This window comes from Quercus suber, unplaced genomic scaffold, assembly GCF_002906115.3.
Source record: "Quercus suber isolate HL8 unplaced genomic scaffold, Cork oak 2.0 scaffold_125, whole genome shotgun sequence".
Taxonomy (NCBI): Eukaryota; Viridiplantae; Streptophyta; class Magnoliopsida; order Fagales; family Fagaceae; genus Quercus; species Quercus suber.
Window position 1 is genome coordinate 916,804 of NW_027069589.1, and position 13,753 is coordinate 930,556.

Genomic DNA, 13,753 nt, shown 5'->3' on the forward strand with positions numbered 1-13,753 from the left:
GATTCTAGTCTTTAATGATTGAATAAAAAATTTAGAGTTTAATTCTTACTTATGCATAAAAATTAATAGTGTTTTAAATTGATAATAAAAAATTATATTTAAGTGGAATAAGTTGAAACCAAAAAAAAAAAAAAAAAACAAAAAACAAACAAACAAACAAACAAACAAGAGCAGAGCTAGGCGCGGAAAAACGCATCGTTTTGAGTCTGAAGTCTGAGTCTGAACCGAAAGGCAAAGTTAAACATGTTAGCCGCTTCTTCTTCTTCTTCTTCAAATTGTTCACGTCTCTGCCGTCTGATCGACGACTCTCTCGATCAATTCACGGTTCATCATACATACCACTCTCACTCCACTTCTGTTTCTTCTTTACCCAAAGACAGAGACAAAGAGAAACAGATTCTGATTGCTCTTTCTGAGGTTCGCTTCTCAATCTCAAACTGCTTCTCCATTTGGACCCTAAATTAAAAATTATCTCAATCATAATTCTAATAATCTTTCTTTTTGGTATTTCAGGTCTTGAAACAAATTCAGCTTTGGACTCCAAAACTCAATGCCTACTACTCTCACAGTGTTAAGGACTTGGAATCGGCTTCGTGCTCAGGTGGATGTGCATCACATTCTGACGAAGACAATCACTGTTTGGCTAACATTGTAGCTCACTTGGTATTCTTTCTTTATTTCACTTTTATTTGTTCTTTTAAATATCAACCTTTCTATTGCAATTTATCAAAATCTCTCTAGGGTTTCTGACTTTTTTTTACGATTCTTCTTTTTCTTTGTTTTGCTTAAATTTGGTTCAGTTTCATTTTCATCTCCCTAATTTCAAAAGTTACAATTTTTTCACTATATAATTTAAAGGGGACTAGTTTATGCACAAGGATGAAATTGCAGCTTTTAAAATTTAGGAGGCAAATATTGAATTTAGACTAAATTCAAGGGCACAAAGTAGATTAATGACTCTTTATTTAATTTTTAAGAGTTGAGCCTGTTTTAGCAATGCCCTTGTTTTCGTTATTCTTGATTTTTTTTTTTTTTTTTTTCGATTTCTGTGTTCTCTAAATTTGTAGTGCGTAGTTGGCGATGCTATCATTTCAGTTTCTGCAATCCTTAGGTTTGATTTTGCTTTTTCATGGCAGATAGTTTTGCTTACTTTGGAGAATCAATATATTCAACATCTGGCAGGCAATGTCCTTAGTTTCATTTCCGAGTTTGTTGCGACATCTGTATGTTACAATTTTCTGTTTTGAAAGCTCAATTTATAAACCTTGTAGTCGGCGTTATATTCATGACTATGAATGTTTTTGCAGAAAACCAACTGGGATGGATTCATTCATTTGGTGTGTGTTTGCTTGGAATTGGCTATCAATAACACACTTTCATATCCTTCTGCACCATCAAGTAGTGAAGCTGAAGATTTTAATTCTGATTCATCGAAGTTTGATGATGTCATAAGACCAAGACTGACAAATGCTAACTGGTGCACAGTGGCTGGCATTATCCGAGTTTTACGTAATATATTGAAATATTTGAAGCGAGAAGACGATGGTCAACTTCTTGAAGTATATTTAAATTCTGTAGATTCTTGTCTTTCAAATGTGCATTGGGATTTATTTGAAGAGGTTCATGTTGGTCAGAACAGTGTCACTCAGAAAAAACTATGAATGTTTTTGCAGAAAACCAACTGGGATGGATTCATTCATTTGGTGTGTGTTTGCTTGGAATTGGCTATCAATAACACACTTTCATATCCTTCTGCACCATCAAGTAGTGAAGCTGAAGATTTTAATTCTGATTCATCGAAGTTTGATGATGTCATAAGACCAAGACTGACAAATGCTAACTGGTGCACAGTGGCTGGCATTATCCGAGTTTTACGTAATATATTGAAATATTTGAAGCGAGAAGACGATGGTCAACTTCTTGAAGTATATTTAAATTCTGTAGATTCTTGTCTTTCAAATGTGCATTGGGATTTATTTGAAGAGGTTCATGTTGGTCAGAACAGTGTCACTCAGAAAAATTTTTGTGCGGATGCCTTATTTTTCAGAAACATCAGTGGGTGTCATGAGCCAAGCATCATTTTTCTTGGAAATTTTCTTCAGCTACTTTGTTCATTGGTTGATGAAAGTGATTTCATGGAAGCTGCAGGTGGTTGCATAGATAAGCACCCAATTCGTTATAAAATCATTAACCTTGTGCCTAAAGTTTTATACTGGTGCCTTGGCAAGGAAGGAGATTATGTCGATACATGCATCTCTCAGTACTTTAGACACAAGTTATTGGTATGGATTGACGATAATTTTTGCTTATAAAAAGTAAAGGTTTGGACTTAAAGTTTTTGCTTGATGAACTTAATTAGAGATTCTTTGAACTTCATATAAACTCCAACAAGGATAACTGAATAGTAACATAAATAGCTGTTGGTATTAAAGATTCTAGGAAATATGTTGTGGTGATCACTTATATATATGTAAAAGAATGCAGCCCTGTTCATTGCACTATAAATGTGTGTTTACCTTACAATTCCAGTCAGTCTCTGTCTCTAATAAGTCTGGTTTAAGTAGTAAAGCAACTTAAATATTTTCTGCAGGTTCTAATGATCAGGCTTAGTTTTCAAACATGTCTGGAATGTTCCACTCTTGTTTCATGGTTGCAACTTCTTCATACTTACTTTCAAGAGCTTTTGTGGCAACCCATAACCCAAGCTGAGTCTTCTCTGGATGATTGTCTAGAAGGCTCTCCATTTTTTATTTGTGTTTCTGATGGAGAAACACATCTGCATTCACGCCATATACAGAGGCAGACTATTTTTCTTTTCTTAAAAATCTCCTTCACTTTGATAAGTCTGAAAGAAAACACTGAGAAGCAATGTCTGTGTGCAACTCCGAACTCATGCATAATGTATGAGACAAATTCAGGCCTGGAATGCTGCTTTAGGAAGAAGGGTATGTTAGAGCTCCATAAGTGGCTTCAAGGGCATTTTCCAACTGAAACATTTTTGGACCATGAAATGTATATGGAAAGATGTGTAAATTTTGCCTCATCCTTCCTCCAATTATTTATGCATGAGGTTTGTCTGTCCTACCCCTTTAACAATGTTGTGATTTTGTGCAAGTTTATAAGGTTGTATGCTTTGCTATATTCCTGAATTGTGCATGGGCAAAAATAGGTACTGGGATCCCCACAAATTTTGAAAAATTTATATATAAATTTTTTTTGTTCCTCTGCACCCCCACCCCCCCAAAAAAAAAAAAAAAAGAGTTAGTTATTTTAGATTCCAATATTCAATTAGGTTAAGACTTTCAAGTAGCAAAAATTATCTCATAGAATGAGAATAAAGCTATAATTATATGACATAAAAAATATAAATATCTTATTCACATTCATTTTTTTAGTGTAAAATTTAAGTCTATATAGTTCTTAATATTGTATGAAATTTTTTTATTGAGCTTTATACAATCTGATATGAAAGAATGATATCTAATCAAAATTCATAATGTTAAATATTCTAAAAGAGAAATTGAATCAAGACCTTCTTGGTGGTGTTTGTTTATATATGTGTGTCAATTAATTAATTAATTATATATTGAGATTAAAGTCCTCTCCCCCTCCCCAAGCAAAAAATCATGATTTGCACCTGAATATGCATATATCGTGAACTTGCATTTGTACATGCTGAGTTCTTGTACTTATTCAGCTTATATTTGATGTACTGAATACTTGTGTCATAATTTGTGACTTGTTAAAAAAAAGTCTATACTTCTTGTTGGTCTCATTTTTTTTATTTTTTATTTTTATTTTTTTTATTTTTTTTTATCTATTGTAACATTTGTTTTGGCTAAGTTCTTATGTTGTAGCTAAACATATAACTACTCTCAGTCACAGACAGACACACACACCCACAAAAAGCTGTGCATGCTTTCTTCACTGAACTCCGGCTTGAATAGTTTCCACTTTGCAGCCTGTCACATTCTGCTAGGAAGTACAAGGAAATTCTTGAACTCTGGTAGGAAGATTTTAGAGGTTTCAGTATCCATGCACATTCTGATCTGATAACATCCTGGATTGTGTGAAGAGCTTAGGTTGGCATATATATGCGATAGGAATTCCTTAACTCAACTTCTTGTTCTTTAGGGACATATCTATGCAAAAAACTGGACAAGTTGTTAGGGATTTGAAATTTCCCTAATTTGAGCAATACATACTGTAGACATCAGTTGACGATCAAAGTGGGAGGGTTTCCATTTTTGTTTTTACTCGTCTTTCCTCATATTTGTATGGTTAAGCAACGTGGTAGCCAATAAATTGCTGATTGGAACAGAACATATCCCAAAATAATTTATAATGTGATGACGTATTACATCTTTCTCTCTTCTTTTGGTAGGAAAAGAGGTAATATAGTTAACACTGATCTTAAGTATCAGTTGAGTTAATGCAGTTGCTTTAATAGCATAAGTGCTTGTAGAATAATAATTTTCTAGACGAGGAAGCTATTTTTCACAGGTTATTTGATTCATGGATTTCAATTTGTTTTAGAGGCATATTGTTTGTATTCAAAATAATTTATTTTCCTTGAACTCCAAAGCAATAAAATTGTATTTGGCTGCATAAGAATAATCATGTTATTGATGTATGGAAATTACCAAGAGAAAAGGCATATTACTCTGAGAATGCCATTTTTTGCTCACTGCAATGTACCATTATTCCAAATTCTGTTCTTTCTTCTTTTCTTATATATTTTCTTCTCATAGAATTTCTATATTCTAATTTCTTGTTCTTCTCTTGAACTGTAGGATGATATATTATTTAAAATGCTCTTGCAACTGCTTGGCATACCTTTTTGCACAGAGCAACAGTGAGCAATTCATGTTGTGGTTGTTTTAATTGATAATTAAGTTGGTTGGAAACTAATCTAACAATCTCTTGGGTTGTACCTAGGTATCACAAAGAGAAAGGGACATTTCAGGATGTAAACGAAGATAATCCTTCCCATGTTTCAAATGTTTTTAGTCCCATATGCCTGTTCCATCTATTTCTTTCGAAGGCAAGTTTTATGCAACCTGAAAAATGGAACATTTTGGACAATCCCTCCCTCTTATGAATGTTGTCTAATCATTAGTTTGAACTAAAGTCAATTTGAAAGGGAAAAAAAAGAATTATGACGTGCTTCTATTTATAATTTGCAGTTACACTATGATCATGAAGTTCTTCTTGATTACCTTATATCTAAAGATATAGGAATCAGTTGTGCAGAATATCTTTTAAGGTACGTATACTAGTTGCTCCCCACCTCAAAAAAGAGAAGATAAACTTTGGAAAGCTATTAACTTTCAATCACTGATGGGAACTTTTCCTGCTTTGACCTTCATGCCTGTATGCAGTTCACTAGTGATGGTTACTTAGGCTGTTAGGTTAGGCTAATTCAATGGTTTTACTTCATTAACTTTTGGTCTTCCTTGCTTTTAATGAATTCTTTCTTACATCTATAACTCAAGGCAGAAAACAAGCAGAGTTCTGTTTCTCATGCTTTCTTTATATATGATATTGCTGTAATGGTGACATTTAATTTCTCTGGTTTTTATATGTTTCTTCATAGGTGCTTGCGTATAATATGTGACTCATGGAGCTTATTTGTGGAATTTTTATTAAATTGGAAAGATATTAATCAATCTTCTTGCAAGAAAAGAAAAGTTTCATTGGATGGCTCAAATTTTGGGGCAGATGTAACACCTATGCTTGTGAAAAACAATGGAATTATCACATCACAGGAGAAGGAATATGAGAGAGACCATAGATATGGAAGTCAGCACTATATAACAAAGCCATTTGAAGAAGCCAAAGAGTGCTTGCTTTCATTGAGAAATTCTGTTGAAAGTCTTCACAAGAAGAACCTCTTTCCATATAATCCCACAGTGCTTTTGAAACGGTGGGTAGTCATAACATTGAACACATCGTGCTTCCAGTAAACTTCTCATCACTGTTACATTAAGAAAAAGGAAGTTGTGTTATTAATTTATTCTAAGTGGCTAATCTCAGTTACCTAAAACTGGCTGATGCCCTGTACAATATGGATGATATACTTAATATTTCTCAACATACTCATTTCTTAACAGCAGCTAAGGCTTATTGACGTCAACGTAGTGTTGTTTTTCTTTATGAATAATTTGGGAAAATGATATAAACTTGTAGTCTGTTTCTTCTTAGTACTAGTTGTATGTCTATAGCTACAATTTACATACACCTTTACATAATAATCTTATGACTCTGTATATGGTACTTAATATCTGGGAGCTGCATTTCAGTATTCATTTGTTTTGCCCCTCACAGTGCTTCTTAGATGAAATGACTTAATTCACCAATTTTCGATTTTGATATAATATTGGAGCATTCGTTCTATTTATCTTGTCCATAACATTCTACTTAATTTTTATCAAGAGTTTGAGAGATGTTTTAGATTCTACATTGAAAAAGGTCTCAGGACTGGTTAGTAAGCAGGTAATCTAAAAGATGTTTCTATTCTTTCTCAAAAAGAAAAGATGATGTTTCTATTGATGGTCCTTTATACATGTATTGCTCTAAATCATTTTGTCATTTCAGATTGTAAAAACTTAAAACTTTTGAAAATTCTCTTCAAGATACAACGACATACATATGGAGACTAATGGGGCAGTTACCTGTTGAAATTGAAACCGCTTCACCATGGTATCTGTAGAACAGGGGGTATGTGGGAATACTATTTGCTTTAAAAAAAAAAAAAAGAGTATTTCTTGTACACTTATCTGTAGAACAGGGGGTATGTGGGAATACTATTTGCTTTAAAAAAAAAAAAAAGAGTATTTCTTGTACACTTGTCTTGATTGCCTTCTTCTTTCTTTATTTTATTTTTCAATGAATTAAAGGATCAGAATTAATAAAGAACTTGGGGATCCTAGAGAGACTACAGTTATCTAAGCTGCTTGCCCTTGTCTTGCAGTTTGACAAGATTTCAGGAGCTCTGCTTCAAGTAAGAGAAATATTATTGAGGCATTGCTTAGGAGCTTGAACCCAACAAACTTCACAGAGCATCATTTATTTCTTTGGAGTAATGTCAGCTAGATGGCTTAGCTGTTCCAGATGTTTCAGATGAATATGGTTACTAGTGATGGAAAGATATCCAGGCAACTGGGACACAATTGCAAAGAGAACTTTGAAGCTCATCTCAAGTCTCTGTGTGATATTCTTGCAGACATTCTGTTGCGTTGTTTGATTTTACCAATTGAATGAATATTGAGCAGTGGATGAATAGGAGTAATAGCCACCTGACTGCAACAGCCAGTTGAGGTAGTTTACAGTTAAATCCTGTCATATATAATCCGCTTAGTTTTCTTCGGTTTTCCTAAAAAATGAGTAAAAGGGAAGAATGAATTGTATTGCATCATTGAGCAGAAAATGTCCGCATAGCCAAGTGGATGCTTGCAAGAAAAGCAAGGAATGCAGGAGCTAGAGAAAAGAAGAAGTAGAAAGAATGAGAGAATGAAAATGTATTTCTCTAACTATTTTGTAATCTGTACAGGTATGATATATATGCAAGATGTAGGCTAACTGCACTGACTAGAGAGCTCAAACTAGTAACAAATTTGTAACTGATGCTTACAAACTCTACATTTAAGTAATTTAACTAATCTTCAGTTTTCTTTACACGGTAGGACTTATAATACATTCTAGGTCTAAACAGCATGTCATCAATATCAAAGGAACCATCTATTTAGAAGACTAAAAAGGACTTGTAGTTGTAGCAGAGAGTGCTTTACTTGATTCGGCCTCTAGCTTATCTTCAACATCTTCAACTTCTGGTTTAACAATGCTAAGACACGACTTATACATTCCTTGAGTATTGTACCCACAAATGTAGACGTCATCTGAAAATGTTAAAATTAAAAGTTATTACAAAATTTCCAACAAAATGTTTACAAAGTTGTGTGTGGATAATTTAGCTCAAAATTCATTATCAGAAAAACAGAGTACAACACAAGCCATCAAAAGACCACCGGCAATAAACAAAGAAACTCACACTGCCTCAAAAGACAGGCACAATAACACTAATAAATATACAACGAACCAAGATTCTTTAGAGTTCTTAGGATACTCTACCACATAGAAAAATGGTTAAGATATTGTCTATAATCAATCACCAACTAAATCCCTAAAATAAAGACTTTTAGAAACAACTGAAAAGAAATCTAATGCCAACATCATTAAACTTAAAACAGTTTCTCAAAAATATTTTAGAGGAAATAATAAAACAGAATGTGTTCTTTTTGACCATCAACCCTAGTTCCACATAAAGAGAAATTATGTTTACTACTTTAGCTCGTTTGGAATGAGCTACAAATAAGCTTTAGCTTATTTTAGTTTTTAGCATCTTTTTGGTATCATTTATAGGTCCCATTATATTATTTAGCTAGTTTTTAACATTATTTTCTATACTTTTAATAAAAAATTATCAATTTCAGCCAAATGAGCTATTCTCAAATAGAAATGTGCGGACAAATAAGAAAGAGAGTCAAGATTTTACTGTTATTCATTGATTTTGATATAGATTGGCTCCTAAAGCTTTAACATCCCATTTTACTTTTTTGACAATTTGCTCCTTAATAACATCACTTCCATGGCTCCATGGAAATGTTTACAACGTACATGTGAGTTTTAAGGCTACCATGGAAAGTGTGTACAATGTAATGAATGTGAGTTAGATTTTAATAAGTATTATATAGTAAAATTTGTAATATTGCACGGTGACGCTTTAAGTCACTTGGGAGTAGCGCCAAAATGTCACGATCAAATTTTCTCCTCAGAAAGAAAAAAAGGCAAGCTAGCGTGACCTATTATTGAGACTTCTAGATCTAGTTTTTCTTCTACAAAGTAAAAGATGAAGCAATTGTCAGTAGACACACACAACTGACAACACAAGGGGGAGATGGAGAAGGGGGAGAGGCACTTTGTGCTGGTTCATGGAGCTGGTCATGGAGCATGGAGTTGGTACAGAGTGTTAACCTTGCTGAAATCGGCTGGTCATAAAGTAACAGCGTTGGACTTAGCTGCCAGTGGGATTCACCCAAAGCAAGCACATGAGCTCAGAACACTATCAGATTACCTTGAGCCTTTAATGGAATTCATGGCATCTCTTCCAGCAGGGGAAAGAGTGATCCTTGTGGGCCACAGCTTGGGTGGAGCCTGTAACTCTGTTGCCATGGAAAAGTTCCCTGAGAAAGTTTCTGTTGCAGTATATGCTGCAGCCCTTATGCCTGGTCCTGACTTCGATTTCTCTGCAGTATATGATGAGGTACTATTCTCTCTCTCTCTCTCTAAGTTGCTGCTATTAGATATATTGTAAGACAATCTAACTTGACAATCTTAAGATAATAGATGGGTATGGCAATGCCATGAAAAAAATGGACTCAGAAAAATTCTGAACAGGCTTTGGTTTCTTCTTAAACATAACTCATCAAATCTTTCCTCTACATTTGAAGCTTTCTCCCCCCAAAAAGTAATAGGACATGTTTGAACATAGTCAGATCATTTTATCATTAAAAATGACATTAAAATTTGTATGGCATAGATTTTATTATAAAAAAAAAAAAAATGCTTATGATAAGTTAAAGTTGAGGTCTCGATACTGAAAAGAAGCCTGTTACATATATGGCAAAAGGTGACCACCTTTTATCACTGCACGAGTCTCCACCCGAGCAAAGCCACTGCTCTGGTGTTGCAAGGTGAGCAATTACATGGATGAGCAGTCTTGAATTTTATTTATTTATTTTTGCTGAGTAAGACATTATTACCAGAGAAAGGAGAACATCACAAACAAAACCAGAGAAATGAGCAGTGTTGATTAGTAGACCCGTTTTAGTATTGTATTATTAGTTGAAAGGACCATGCCATTATTGTGACCCTTAGAACCATCCGTGCGGGGTTGCCTAGTAATGGACCAGACCAAGCTTATTTTCTTTGAGATTGAGATTTTATTCTTATGCAGGCCTCAGCCTCGCACGTGACTCGCTCTTTTCTCAACATTGAAAAAGTTTGTGGTTCTTTTTAATCTCTTATTAAAGAAGAGTCTTGTTAACTGAGTGTCTTTAAGGACACCAAAAAAAAAAAAAAACTCAATTATGAGTTATTATAATGCTCATTTTTTTGAAAAAGGAATGCACTTGTCAATATTGTAATGGCTTGCATAATGATCAAATTTTTTTTTCTATGACAATATTATACTGACTTGCATATGTAAATTCATTGTGATTGTATGTGTCTTTTGGAATGTGTGCCCAAATATACACATTCACACTGCTACAAATATTGCATATGTGTAACAAGAGTTTCAAATATTGGATCGTTCCTTACATCACCCATTAAAAAAATGTACATGATGATTTTAACGTTACACTTGTTTCAACATAAAATATCTTTTGGAAACTTCCCCCCCCCACCCCCCCCCCCCCCCCCCCCCTTTTTTGTTTTTGTTATTTTTTTCCCACGTATTTGGCATGATTGAAAATGGTTAAAACAATTTACACCCCAAAGCTTTAGAATACGAGACCTTCTCCCTCCCCTCTTTCAAATTTTCCACCCCCCATAACTACCACACTCCTCTTCATCAAGATCACCACCCCAAACCATTGTCAACCACCCACACCATGACTCAACATATCGAGACCTAAGGAGATCAGTGGTGCTTGTCTTGGCAACGTCGTTTTGATGGTGTTGAAGCGTTGCATGGTGGTGAGATCAGCTATTGAGATGACTCTCCCTTTCGCTCAATCAAATTTTTTTTTTCTTCAGATCTACAACTAGTTCGCAATGAGATTGGCGATTGGGAAGACTCTTCTTGCTTGATCAATTTTTTTTTTTCTCTAAATCTACTGGTAGTTTGTGGTAAGATTGACAAAGGGTTCATTAGTGATTTTCTATTCAGACTAAACTCCAAAAATCAAAACATTTTGCATCGAAACAAATGTGCTCTTATTTGCAATATCACTAAAGTCTATTGGAGTTTGTATCCTCCCTTTGTTTTGTTTATTATTTTTGTGTTAGAAGGTAGGATTTGGATTCATTGCAATAGCGTAATTGAGCTGTGAGAGGTAAAAACAAGGATGGATTTTTTTATTTTCTCAACACAAATAAAAACAAACTCCTTTTTCCTATAACAAAAAATCTGATCATTAATCAAATTTTTGTCTGGATGTGGCATCACCTCTTTGACGCTTTGCTGAAATGAATTTGCAAGAGGGTTTTTTCTTCTCTCTCTCTAAAAATCATCATCATTCTTTTATCATTATTCTTGCTATATGATAATATACAACGACTATGAAAACTTGTCAAAACAAGACTTTTTTTTTTTTTTGTGGGTGGATATTTTTGTATAATGTTTATAGCGAACTAAACGATTTTTGTTTGTTTATTAATGTTTAAGAATATTGTGATATATCAAAGATGATAATTTTGTATTTAATAAATTTATGAATTATGATTATTGTATTAATACTACAATTCGGCCTCCCCTAGTAAAAAATTTTGGCTACACCCTTGGGTAAAAGGTATCAAGGTAAAAAAAAGTAAAAAAAAAAAAGATAAAAATTTAAAAGGTTAAAGATTTTTTTGATTCAACGATTGAGACTCAAAGTGAACTTATCAAGTTTCAACCATAACCCTTAAAAGTGGTATTGCATGGTGCAATACCTACCAGATCTCAATCCTTGAATTCATGCCCCACTTTACAATGGTTTTAAGTCATTGTTGACCACTAGTTCAATGTGGTTATCAAGTTTCTTTACCACACATCAAGTCATAGAAGTTATGGGATGGGGCCTAGTGATCAACAACGGATTGAGATTAGGTTGAGATTGAGAATTGGAAAAAGCAACTTTCTATCTCAACCATTAAATAAAATAAAGTAAAAAATAGTTAAAAAGTGGGTGTGGTAAAACTTTTTGTAAGAGAAGAGAGGGTAATTGTATGGTGTAATTGCACTGAATCTTAATTCATCAACAACAGTTATATATACATGGGATGTTAAAGGGCCTTTTTAATCTAGCCTAATCTAAGTGTAAATGTCTGTGAAGCTCACTCCTAGAGACTTGAATCCCGACCTTTGTCCCTTACACCTCACAAGTACTTATAGTAACTATCGCGCTAAGGATGCGTAGTGGTAATGTTAAAGGGCTTGAAACTATTGAGAATAGACTTTGATTGTTTTTTATTATAAACAAAACCGTTGAGCTTGGGTATGTGATGTGATCTTATGGAGGATACACCTATGAGGGATAGTATCATAGGAATGTACCATGAAAAGATTAGCTGAAACGGTAAATGAAATTATTACACGTTTTGCTGTGAATTCGAAAATGTTTAGATCATGGATTTCCAATTTGCCTCTCTCAAATTTAGGACAATCAAAGGGGCTCCAAATCCCTCATTAAGTCAGTGGTCACTGCTCTTTCCCATACTAGTTCCCAAATGTGCATAATGATACCTTTGGTTATATGTAGTTCTTTCGGAGGTTGGAATCGTTCATGGACTCACAATTCACATTCAATCAAGGGCCCAACAACCCACCAACCTCGTGGCTATTTGGGTCCAATTTCATGGCAACCAAGTTATACCAGCTCTCCCCACCTGAGGTAAGATATAGAGTTTATACTTTTCTTTAACCTCATATATATTCAACACTGTCACACGTTGATTAGGAAGAAAACATTAAAAAGAAAAATCAGAAGAGTTAGTCGGGCATGCAATCATCAATTTAACTTGTATAAGTTTCAAATTCTTAAACAATTAGCTAATATATTTAAATTTTAAATTTACTTGACAATGATTAATGATGAACTGAATTAGGATTTGATGCTTGCCAAGTCTTTGGTGAGACCTTTCCGTCTTTATGGTGATGATGCATTGTGGTTAAAAGAAGCAGAACTAACTAAGGAGAAATATGGGTCTGTTCGTAGAGTTTATATTGTGTGTGACCAAGACAATGTTGTAAAGGAGGATTTTCAAAGGTGGATGATCGAGAATAATCCAACAGATGAAGTGAAGGTGATAACTGGTTCTGATCACATGGTCATGTTTTCTAAACCGAAGGAGTTGTGCTTATGCCTCCAAGAGATTGCGAATAAATATTCTTAAATTTCTTATTTATGCCGTTTTTGTGCTAGAGTTTGGAATGTATTTTTCACTGTGTATCTTTAATATAATGTATTTTTCTAAAAAGACATTATGTTAGGGAAATTACAAATGCACAATAACAAATAGTCCACCCTTGCTGTCCCTTATGAGGTATTGAATATGATTTACTGGCATTTTGTATACGTGTGCTCAACGCAATATTGTATTTGTCTAAAAAATGATGGGTAATTCTATGGTCCATATGAGACTATTATTGTGGTTCCATACAACAAAAGCAAGTGAAAAAATGCTCAATTTCAAAATCTGCACATTTAAATTAATTAACCATTCATAATAGTTGTTTCAAAATGTGGCATACATTGATAAAACCATCTATTTTGTTTAGTCCTAGCCATGTTTAAACAGGTGGCTACCTCCATATGAACATAATCCCCAACCATACTTATTTGCACTTAACAAAATTATACAATTTCATCAAAATAAAAGCTAAACTACTACCTTGCAACTTGCATGATAGTGTAACCATCCACAATTATAAATATAGAATTGTCTACAAACATAACATACATATTGTGCTTTATCTGAAATGATGTCA

The 13,753-nt window shown here is 33.9% G+C and overlaps 2 protein-coding genes across 2 annotated transcripts; both read left to right on the forward strand.

Moving 5' to 3' along the window:
• The first annotated feature begins 161 nt into the window (after positions 1-161).
• On the forward strand, positions 162-7,677 carry LOC112038086 (uncharacterized). Its single transcript, XM_065776031.1, is given in 10 exon segments — positions 162-417; positions 514-663; positions 1,137-1,223; positions 1,308-2,282; positions 2,591-3,070; positions 4,794-4,855; positions 4,939-5,044; positions 5,187-5,266; positions 5,597-5,926; positions 6,974-7,677. Coding segments are annotated over 10 exon segments (2,478 nt in total). The 5' UTR covers positions 162-243; the 3' UTR covers positions 7,008-7,677.
• Positions 7,678-8,841: 1,164 nt separating this feature from the next.
• Positions 8,842-13,300, forward strand: LOC112038087 (methyl jasmonate esterase 1). Its single transcript, XM_024070912.2, has 3 exons — positions 8,842-9,322; positions 12,525-12,656; positions 12,871-13,300. The coding sequence occupies exons 1-3, from the start codon at positions 8,957-8,959 to the stop codon at positions 13,156-13,158; spliced, it is 786 nt and encodes a 261-aa protein (XP_023926680.2). The 5' UTR covers positions 8,842-8,956; the 3' UTR covers positions 13,159-13,300.
• The last annotated feature ends 453 nt before the right edge of the window (positions 13,301-13,753 follow it).